The sequence below is a fragment of the Bactrocera oleae genome, chromosome 3 (assembly GCF_042242935.1).
Source record: "Bactrocera oleae isolate idBacOlea1 chromosome 3, idBacOlea1, whole genome shotgun sequence".
In the NCBI taxonomy this organism is placed as follows: domain Eukaryota; kingdom Metazoa; phylum Arthropoda; class Insecta; order Diptera; family Tephritidae; genus Bactrocera; species Bactrocera oleae.
In genome coordinates, this window is record NC_091537.1 from 20,712,951 (window position 1) to 20,724,741 (window position 11,791).

The 11,791-nt window shown below is 38.9% G+C and overlaps 1 protein-coding gene across 6 annotated transcripts in view; it reads right to left on the reverse strand.

Annotated features, from left to right (window-relative positions):
- Positions 1-11,485, reverse strand: part of LOC106624425 (uncharacterized) — a 32,150-nt gene extending 20,665 nt beyond the window's left edge. The window contains exons 1-2 of one of the 6 annotated variants that reach the window (XM_036366781.2): positions 11,289-11,485; positions 5,202-6,731 (exon numbers count right to left, since the gene is read on the reverse strand). In XM_036366781.2, the coding sequence (XP_036222674.2) occupies positions 5,202-6,518 (1,317 nt within the window). In that variant the 5' untranslated portion in view covers positions 6,519-6,731; positions 11,289-11,485. The other 5 variants (XM_036366779.2, XM_036366780.2, XM_070106213.1 and 2 more) reach the window with 5 other exon arrangements.
- Positions 11,486-11,791: the final 306 nt, after the last annotated feature.

Genomic DNA, 11,791 nt, shown 5'->3' on the forward strand with positions numbered 1-11,791 from the left:
CACGCGGTTAACGCTTATGAAAGTGTCATTTTTACAGATGTTAAAAATTTCACTGTTGAAGAATTTTTCCAAGGGATCAACGTGGTCATCATTCAGTTGCTGTATTGGTTTTTGGCGGGTAGTCTTCTATAAAGGTTTTACATTTCTTCTCTTCTGTAAAAATGGGGTTAAAACTGGGATAAAAGGGTACCAGCAGGATATTTTGGAAGGCGTGGTGAAGCATTTAAGCAATACTCCCTTCGATGGAGAGCATTGGATATTCCAGTAAGATTCTGCTCCAGCACACTAAGCAAAATCCATCTAGCATTGGGTTAAAAACAAATATTCTTGGTTTCATAGCTGCAGATAATTCTCCGCCTGGAAGTCCAGATTTGAATCAATAGGACGACAGTTTGTGTTTGTACTAAAAATTCATTATAGTTTCATTTTTATAACGATCTACACTTGTAACAGAACTTTTGGCAGAACTAAGTAGCTATAATTGTGAGAAAATATCTCAGTATTTATATATTTAATATTGCAACGGTAAATTTGAAGTCGCTAATTTCACTGAATTCAAAAAATAGTCAAATTTTGGTTTTCGTTTCACCTAAATTTTTTTTGTTTTAGCGAGTGTATTTTAGTCGCTAGCTTACTGGATACAAGCCTTACACGAATGACATAGAAACAGCAATATATTGCTTACTGTTTAAATTTCACTCGACAGCGTAGCAAATCTTTTCAGCAAATGTTGGGTCACCCTGTAAATGTAACGCATATTATAAATATACCTCTATTCATATGGTACATATATATACATGAATGTAGACCCACCAACATCATAGATATTCATGCAAGTCATTAGTCCAAGTAGTTAATTGTAGCACCTTAGTCTTGCTCAATCATTTTGGCGCCGCCTTTTCCAGCAAATTTGCTGACTGCTAGGCAAAACAAGTTTGATAATAATCAGTAGCAAGTCCTTAAATATCACCTAGAATCAAGTAAATTCTATGTTGCAGGCTGATGTAACTCATAATAGGATGCAATCAGCTGTGTTAAACATGGACCACAGCAGCAATTTGATATAAGCACACACATGCATGCATACATACTTGTATATTTATATGTATAGTATAGGTGTATGTATGTGTAGTGAAACAACTTGCCGACTGGACATTTTGCTTGGTTTCACTTTTGCTGCAGCGCTTAATGCTTTTACCATACGGCCACCGAAACGGGGCCACAACGCACCGCCGTAATTGCTGTAGACACTCAGGCGAACGTCAACGGCACAAAATTCCGGTTGGCGGCGCTGCATGACGAGGACGAGGCGACGTAACTGATGGACGCCCGCCCGAGTAGCGCAGCGTAGTTGGAAAGTGCAGCAAAGTGCGCGACAGCAATTAACATTGTAAATTGCGAAGATTGCAACAAGCTGATTTGCCACAGCAATGAGCAAAAATCGACGGCATTCTTTGGCTGCAATTCTTTTTATACACATGCATACATACATACTTGTATGCGTGCGAATCCGTAGCTGCAATAGGCTATGGCTTTTGGTATTGTTGTAGTTGTTGTAGCTGTAGCTGCTGTTGTCGGTTTTGCTGTTGCAGCAATGATGATGAAACACAATAGGGCAATTTTAGGACTTATTGAGATTCTAGGTCGGTAATTCCGAAATTCCAAGCGTCGGAGAAAGGTAGCACACATGCATGTATTACATAGGATAGTTATGTATATGGTACATAAATACGTAATGAATCTGTTAGTGTGTAAATATGTATGTATGTACTTAAATGCAAGTGAAGCCTGCATCTTCAAAAAGAAAATTGCACAACCAATTTGTGGTTTCTTATAAGGATAATTCCCTTATAAGTAGGTGCATAACTGTAACTGTAGCATGTACATGTATATATATACAATGTATATATAAACACTTGACATCTTTGAAGCATTTATTTTTATTGGTACTGTTATGCGATTTTTTAATGAAATATGAGCTTTTGTTGTAAGTGAGGCGAGTCAAACCAACACCTTACATTTTTTTTTTATATATTTGTAATTATTCTAACATTAACGTTGACGTATAGTAATTTTCAGCATTGTCTTAGAGTAAAATCGTTATACGGTAAGGTTATATAAGGTTCATTAATCTGAAAACAGATATAATAAAAGTCGTCTTTAATCCTCCACAGCTCTTCTATCTTTGTTTAAATCTAATCTTTTGTCCAAAAATTTACATATAAAAGTATTCACAAAGTAATCCAGTTGAAATGAATACAATAGCGGCCTTATTATTTGCTATTTTATCTCTATTTCATTATGCCAGTATATCAGACTTATACCAGTTGTTTTTTCGATTCGCAACTTTCCAAGCCTTATCGAATCAAAAGCAATTATGTTTCATAAAAGTGTGAATATTAATGATATTTCTCTGCGACCATACACCTGCATATATTAGATGACCCCTTTTATGAAAATTTTTAACTTTTATTACCTTTTTCTGAACTCTCTCGGCTTTCTTGTAATCGAACAGGAATATTCGTAATCCCATTGACTTCTCAGAAAGTGACAGTCCACTAGGGTTTTTAATGGTCAGGAATTGTCGATAAAGGGAACTTTTTCGCAGAAATTCAAGACAAGGGCCTGGAGCATGTTTCGTTTCACAAGGTCAACAACCAATCTATTATACGAGAATTTCGGTAACTAACTTATTAGCCGATTCAGCGTGTCCAACAATTCCCTACTGAATCGTGATTTGACCTCTTGAGTACAAAATTATGGCAAAACCTAATTGGCCATTTTGAGGCAATAGATATTACTGAGATAGATCTGATAACCCTGATTAACAGTACCGCTATTTTGAAGCCAGTTAAGCAGAGTGTTTTAATTGCACTAAGACGTAGAGATCTGTATGGATAGTGTTACACTGTCATTATTTCCACTTCTATGCCAATTTGTTTGTTTTAGTTTATGGTAAGTTTAGGCTTAACATGGGGTAAAAATGCAAATTCATACTTTAGCATGTTCAACTAACATAACATATAAGTATCAATTACTAAGGTGATCTAGGGATAATAATAGAGGCTTGAAAATTAAAAGAGGAAATTGGGGAACACTAAGGCACGATATCGTCCGAATATTTAAGTATAAGGGGATCACAGCTGTGACGTTTTGATAAACCAACTTATTTGAGTTCAGCTGAGTTTTCTATAAGTTGATTTAAGTTGAACGGTAGGAAGATGTCAGCCAAATAGTATTATTTTTTTCACAGAAAAAGCCAGAACCTAATGTTTACAAACACACTTATTAGACACCTCTGCGCTTGAGTAGAAATGGCCGCATTCGTGCAATTTTGCTAAAAGCCACAGTATCTGTCTTTTCACACCGCCTGTCACAGCCCACTAGCTCGCAACACCTACGCGTTTGTCGTTCGCCGTTCTTTATGCATTCCAACAATGCTCTGGCGTGGCATAAACAAGACTTTTGTTTGGGCCAACGATGGCACTTATGAAAATTAAAAATACTGATAATAACAGTGATAATGCGAAAATATATGCGAAAGCATGTGCAGAAATTAGCGTGGGAAGCATTTAAGTATTTGAAATAAAATAGAATAGCCTAGTCATTCAAAGGCATTCGTATCTAAATGTGCATGCTTACAGACATTTATATTGCTTATGTTCAAAAGATATCGCACGAATGTGTGAACACATTACATACATACATATGAATATCGAGGCATTGAAGAGGTACCAACTTCATGACGAAACCAGCAGCGTAAATATACAATATATACTTTGTAGTCGTAGACTATATCATTTCTGGAACCATAAAATATTTATAAAAGGGCAGTAAAGGAAGCAAATAAATGAACTACTAAAATTTCGCATAAAATAGAAAACCGCTCGTATATATGTATGTATATACGCAAATCTAATAGCTCCTCGTACTCGACAAATAGGGGGAACTATGTGGCAGAAAGCATTTAGACACACAGACGAGAAACCAATCAACTAGCAGAGATGTTAATGACAATTTCATATAACAGAAATATTAATTTTTTTCAAATTCATTAACATAGAAAATACGCAAATATGTCTTGTAAATTCAAAACAGATATCATGAAACTTATTCAAAATTTGATTTTATTACTAGTTTTGTGGTTCATAAAAGATTATGCTAGATTAGTGAAACGCATAAACCTAGTTGGCTCAGTTACATTAGAAATTTGAAGAAATTGAAGGTAAAACGTTTCTATAACTTAATATAACCGTAAAGTATCGATATGAAATTTCGTATTAGGGGGCACACCTGGTCCGAAATTTAAAATATATATATATATATATATATTTGTTTTCATATTTAGATAAGTTATACCTTTAAAAATAGCATACAAAAATAAATCAATATCTCAAATAGTTTCTGAGTTACAGTCTTCTTAGGTAGGTATGTAGGGTGACTGTGTGACGCTGCACTTTGTAGGCTCATTGTGAAACCACCGGGTCAAAAATCACTGACTCTATTATGTTCTATGAGTCATTCTCTATTCTCGTTTTATACTTATGTTCAACTTCCGAGACCTACAAATAGCCAGAGGCATAAATATTCAATAATATAAATTGTTATTTCACTGATACCATTTAAAAACATAAACATATATATATTTATATTCATCAATTTTAAATATGCTGTTCAAGTTAGGAATAAATCTCGGTTTCTCGGTACTTATGATTAGTTTGCTTTTAATTTTTTAAATCTAAATTAGTGTTGTGCATCCGTAGTTGAACAAAATATTTAGCTTATTTAAAACCAGTAATAGACTATCATACTTCCGACGCAACCCTGACAATTGACAGTTCATGGTACCTTGCCTCGCAAAAGTAGCAGCTACTTTTAAGAATAAAGGATAGGCGTCGGGACCGATGAGCTTACATTTCCAATAAGTTGTAAGCTGTGGTACTTTACATAAAATTTATTTAACTGCAAGGAATACCACTAAGGCGATTTAAAAATAGCTACTTATGTATGTGCTCTTCTAACTTTTATTCATAAGTCAATGGTAATAACATTTTAGTACTTCGTGTGGGCACAAAGTATGCGCAACGATTTGCTTTGAACCGCTTCAATGGAACTAAGTAGGCTTAAAGAGAATTTCGTGACGGCATTCCAATAAAAAACACAATTTTATTACATTGCTTAAACTTAACTTCGAGACTTACATCATCCGAGCTCGTGTCATATGCCAAATGATTGTTGTGCAACTCCTCCGATTGTACGCGATGATGATCGCGTGCCACCCGCGAGTGTTCGCTTTCATATTGTTGTTGCTGTTGCTCTTGCCGATACCAATGCTGACGCCTTTGCAATTGCATTTGCGCTTGCCATTGCTCTTGATTATGCCGCAATTGTTGATGATGTGTCGTTCTCAAATTGCTAGCGACATGCGCGGGCCGCCACTCGACATCTTCAATGCCATCAATGCCACTGTCATAACCGTAGCCACCGATATCGGGCACAGCAAGTGGCTGTTGCTCCGCATTCGGCTCGTTCGGCTCATCATCGGCGTTGTAATCATAATACTCCACATCATCATCCTCATAATCGGTTGCTTTGTCATTGCCGGTGTTTTCGGTCGTTAGCCCAGCACCATTCGTTTCAGCATGCGCAGCCGCTATGCGCTCCTTAATACCGCCTACTGTTGAATGCGCATGCAGCATCGTTGCGTTCGTAGTGTTGCTATCAGTGTCTACGTTAATTTGACTGCTTGCGTGCATGAGTTTATTATTGTGCATTTTCATAGGCAAGTCCACTGCTGCTGTTGCTGCTGCGTGTATTATATGAGCTACAGATGTCATCGGAGTCGCTTTTGTACGACGCAAATCGGCTGCTGGCTGTAGTTTATGGTGTTTATGATGTTGTTGCTGTTGTTGTTGTTGGCGTATTATCGGCTGATGATAATAATTTTGCGTGCCTTTGTTGGCCTCATCAGCGGTAATTGTGTGTTCGTTGTATTTCGTAGGCGGCCAAGTCGGCTTAACCAGTTCTTCGCTGGTATCCACAACGGCTTCGGTGTCATTATCCGTCGCTATTGTAGTTGACGCCGTTGACGTAGTCCTTGACTTAAGCGCGTTCTTATGATGCGCATGCGTGTGCAACGCGTTATGCTTGTGTTGTTGTAGACGATTATCTAGATCCAATTGTAATCTTGGTTTGTGTTGTTGTTTGTGCGCGCCTTGTTGAAAGTTTAGATTTTCTGTTGCGTCATCCGGCAACGCTGGCGTTGTTATTTCAGCAGCAGCCGCTGCACTTTCGCTTTTCGCCATATCACGTACGTCAGCGTGCTGTCTGTGTCGGCTGTGGTGTGCTGTGCGCAGATGCGCGGTTCTATGCCGCACGTGATGCTGCTGCACTAGATTTTCATTTTCTAATAATTCCAGGCCACGACGCGCGTCAGCATCATAGCTGGTGGCTAATGGCTGTGCAATCTGCACACCGAGGCAGGTTAGCATAACAACAACCGGCAATAGGTTTCGCATTATGTTCGTTGTTTCACTTAATTACAGATACGGAAAATACTGTTTTAACGCGCAGCGCTCTTCTTCGCCTTCTTCCGCTACTTCATACGTTTTTATTGCTGTTTCGTTCACTTTTATCTTTTTACACTTTTAATGGTTTGAGAAATTTCACTTTTTCACACCTTCCAGCTGCCACTTGACGTCCACCATTCACTTCACTAGGTACATAAGTGCCTAAATGGATACAGTTTATACACATTAAATATTTGCTAAGAACATTTTATGTCAAAATTAACTACATTATACCGGTTCAATGAATCGTGAGTTCGTACGTGAGTCTGTCAGTCTGTGTGTCTCTATGTTTGCTTGTCTTTCTGTGTTTTAGACTCCCTTTAGGCAGACTACATAGAGGAGTTAAGTACACATATCAAGATGTGAGTTTAAATTTACATACGAGGAACATATACTAGGGCGGTCCGCTGAGTACTTAGCTTCAGCGAACGTTTGCTCACTTCCGTAAAGAAGCGCAACCGAAAGACCACTTCGAAGCGGTGCTGTGAAGCAATTTGAATTAATTTTTGATTCACTTCATGATCGTCGACTTAACTTGAATCTACTTGTATACGTCAAGGAGCAAGAAACCGTCGAAATCCTGGACTTCATCATACGAACCTGCTTCGAAGATGACGAAAACTATCCTATCGGCCGAAAAGCTGAAACTGAAAGTTTGTCATCGCTTTCTGAGATTCTCGAGATGCGTTGTAAATTGACTACTGGAAAAACTAGCAAAATAATCACAAAACTCTACAATACCGAATTATTGCGCTTATCTACCGCCAAGTTGCAGAAAATAGTCCCAAATGGCAAAAAGAGTAATTTTCCAATAAGACGACTCACTGGCTCGAACTAGGGGACGAATAGCTGCCCAATCCACGCTTTTCTCTAGATTTGGCTCGGTGTGATTTTGTTTAGTTTCCATACTACATGGAAAAGTCACTCGCCGCATATGCTTATCACCGCCGTGGGGCTTAGCTTTCAGACCTCTGGAAAACACATCTTTCAGACGGCTTAAAGAAATTGGAAAGCTTTCGAGCTGAAAGCCGACTAGCCGCTGTTGAGAACTAAATCTTTAGTTTTCCAATAATTATCTTCGTTCTTATGTAAACTGAGTACTTATCGCACCGCCCTCGTTACGTCGTACATGTTTTATATCAATTTCGTGCACTTCACTGCGTTTCCAGTTCAAAAATACACTTTATAAAGTCTTCTTTCTTTTTATGCCTATTTTCTTCGGTCAAGCCATTAGGCCTACGAGAAAATACAGACCCGAAGCTGGAACAGCAGCCGTTAAATACTGCTAAGTGGCAGCCATTAAGGCAATGTTTAGTAATGTCTAACAACACCAATTACCAGCACTTGATTAACGTTTTTTGTTGTTGGCTGTTGGTGAAGCAGCGCTGCTGCTGCTTACCACTGGCAAATATAATGTAATATATGACCAGTCTGACATCGTCGGTCGGTTGATCGTTCAGTCGGTCGGTTGGTCGATCGGTCAATCTTTCTATGGTTTTTTAGAGGCTACTATTCTACATTTAATATTTGCATACGCGTTTGCTTTGTTTGTACACACATAAGTCTCGCCTTATTAATTGCCTTGTCAGAGGCGCTGTCAGCCGTCAGCTGTCAGTGTTACAATTGTTGTTGTTGCCGTTGCGTCCAGTTTGCGTTTAGCACGCTATTAAGCAATACAAATGGATAGTTTTTATCGCTAGTGCGGCTATTTGGCTGACTGTAGGCTTATGCCTGCGAAGCTGCTGATTGACCCAATTAATGAGTTTTGCGCTCTCTACTAACGCACTGGGGATCTTCGGTGCGCTGCCAACCAAACACACGCAATTAGATAATCAAAACATTTGGAAGTTGATTATGGCGTATTCAGATGAGGTTATAATTATTCATACTTTACATATTTATGTATTTGTAGGAACACTTGTTCTAGCGCGCTTGTATTGAAAGGTGTTTGCGCAGCGGTAGACGCCCCACAAATATGTCGGTATGTGTGCTCTTGTATATAAATAAAACTGACAAGTAGAACAAGTTTTGTAAAACACAAGCGGTGATAATGCAAAATGTGTGACTTGTTTTCGATATACTGACTCGAGCACTCTAACATATGCCAACATTTGTGGAAAAATATTTTTTATCAAAATTTGTATATAACTTTGTGCACTAATTTGATGCCAAACAGCGCCGTTCGTGCTAATTTTTAATTGTTCCTATATAATGAGGAAGAAAAAGATGTGAATATAAAAAAAAGCATGCGGCATATGGCCGCTTTTCCTACGACGGTGGTCTAATGATGACTTAGGCTCACTACCCCCAAAAATATTTTAAAATCGTGTAGTATGTTCGCGTAGACAACAACTGTCAAACCCTCAGCCAAATCGGACTCGTGCTTTGAGTTTGATCGCTTATGGAAGAAATTGTGTCCGCAGATTTTAGACAAAAAGAAAAAAAGCAATATAGATCAGTGATTTGATTTTTGCTTTTGTAAGGAAATCAACGATCTTGCAGTGAAATCAAAGAACTTTTGGATACTGTATTCTCGTTCAGTGGTGACCGTCAAATGTTGTTTTAACTAGGAAGATAGTTGAGAGGGTAGGCATCTCAAAAAAGCGATGGTATGCAGTGTATATATTGGGCATTAAAAAGCTGTCGGCGCGGTGGGTATCGCGTATGCATCTTTCGGCCAGCAAGCGCAAAAGTGAGTTCAATTCATAGCAATATTGAGCGCTAAGCGAAGAAGTTTTAGAGTAATTTCGTGAACTCTGGAGCGCAGCCTCCTTCAGGGACCGATTGTATGGCAGCGATATCAGCCTTAAGTTCGCTGACTGTGAGCTCATGACTAGTGAAAATATGTCTAGACTCCTTATCTCTAGCATCGAGTTATTTTATGCTTAGGCTGTTTTGGATAGCAGCGGTATTGCAGGAAGCTGTTAGGCTGATGAGCTTGCTAGGTACTTCAGTTTCAATAACTGTGGAACAGGAACGAGTAGGAGCTCCGCTGGCATATAGTAGTTTACTACTGGATTGTTGAGCAACATTCCAAATCAACAAGCGTTGATCGACTACCAGCTAGGTACTTCTGGCCCAGGGCAAATCGTAAGAGGTCCAGTGAACTCTTTGCTCTCAGGAAGGTCCACCTTTCAATGGTTGTAGGTGTTCTAACTGAACACTATTCGATCGTTAAGATTGAATATCTTACCAGATACCCACTGCATCAGCTCTTTGGAAGAAGATGAAAAAGAATCATCTCAACACTTCTTCCTTGGTTATCCTGTTTTTACCAGATTCAGGTGAAATTGCAGAAATAGAAATGAAAAAGCTAGGCAGATTTATGATAGGTTCAGGGCGCTTTTGCCAACTACAGAAGTTTTTTGTTTGGCATCACAAAGAACTGTACATAACGGTATAAGTGTGATCGCACTACAAGAAGATCCGCGTCATTTTTTGACCGTCGACGAAACTTGGATCCACTAGAACACGTCAAAGAACAAGAAACAATAGAAACAGTGGACTTAACCCACCGAACTATCGGACGGTAAAGAGATGATTATAGTTTTTTTGAATCACAAAATGTGGTCCACAGCCACTACCTTGAGAATCTTAAAAAAGGAGAACATATTTTTCGAGCGAATGAAAGAAGTGGGAGCAACGCTGGGTCAAGTGTACTGAGCCAAAAAACAGCTATATTGAAAAATAATACGAAATATCTGAAAAATTTTCATTTGCCTATTTTTAAACAAAATTTATTGGACCACCATTGCATATGTACATATGTACAAACAAAATTCTAAAAATGCGAGCACTGTGTAAATTTATTATAACACAACATTTTTGTTTTAATTGTTTCTACTTTTTCAATTTTTCGTTCATTATCGGCGCTCTTTTATTTATGGAACATCGCGCCTTTTATACATACATAAGTATTTATTATAATTTTTCGCTTTGATATCGAGACGGTTGCCAAGTTCGACGAACGCGTCAAGCCATATTTTGACGCCCACTTATTTATGAAATGTCTACGCGGCGTGGACACAGCGATAAAGTGGCATCTTCGGCAAGTCTCAAACTGTTTTATCTATTTGTAATGGGCCGTCTGTTGCTACTGTGGTAACGTGTGTTGGTGGGAAATCCAAATATAGCCGCGGCATACGTTGCCAATTTGACCACGCGTTCTGGCCACCTGATTGTCACAGACTCGTTGTGCGTTGCCAAGGCACACTATAATTACAACAACACATCTTTAGAACCACTATATACATACTTATGTGCTTTTTACAATCAATTCACTCATAATAATAACGCAGAACAAGTTCACTTGCAAAAGTTGATGCACATGCAAATTCCAATTTGTGTATATATGTATGTATGTATGTGCGGAAATTTATCGCACTTTAAGGTGAAGTTCACTGCATTCTACAATATTTTTTGTTTTCTACACAATATTGCTTTATTTTTAATCAGCACGATCAGTTTAGTTGTTGCTTACGAGTTTTGCATTCAGCTGCGGAATCGCTCGAATTCGCACTGTGAACCGGCACATACATCTCAGATCTACGCATTCGCATACCGTCACATAGCGATTTTATATTTCTCACATCGCGTGCAAGAATCTTTACAGACAAAAAAAAAATCTATTATTTTTTCACTTTCATTGCACACGTCTGACAAGCCCCGACAGCTGGCCGTACGATTTTTGTATCCTTTAGACAGCAACCAGAAATATACCGAGTATTATTCGTTAGTCACCAGCCTTGGTCAAGTACCATAACCAACAGACACACTTCGTAAAAATCTGGACGCTCGAAATGTAGTATTGTATATAAGAAAATTTGTTTAATAAATTTCGAATTTCGCTAAGCGTTCCACCGTATCCGCTGTACGCGTTGTTGCCTCGCTCGCTGTTCTCGCGTGTCTGTCGCAACGGCGCATGTGTTGCCGCAAGCTGGCAGGCAGCTAGCAGTCTTGCTGCTGATCGTGTCGTCGTCCATCGTTGCCGGCGTCACACAGCTCGAGCCGGAGCCGGTATGAGCGCCAGCGTCGTCGCTTGGCGCTGCGCCGAATAATGTGTTATTTGCGTTGGCCGTCGTGCTTACGGTTGACGCATCACAATCATTATCATAATCCACATTATCATCATCATCATCATCATAACCATCGATGACGATGATCACTGTGTTCATTGGCACCAACAACATTGGCATTATTTAAGTTTTTCTTAACTCTTTCGG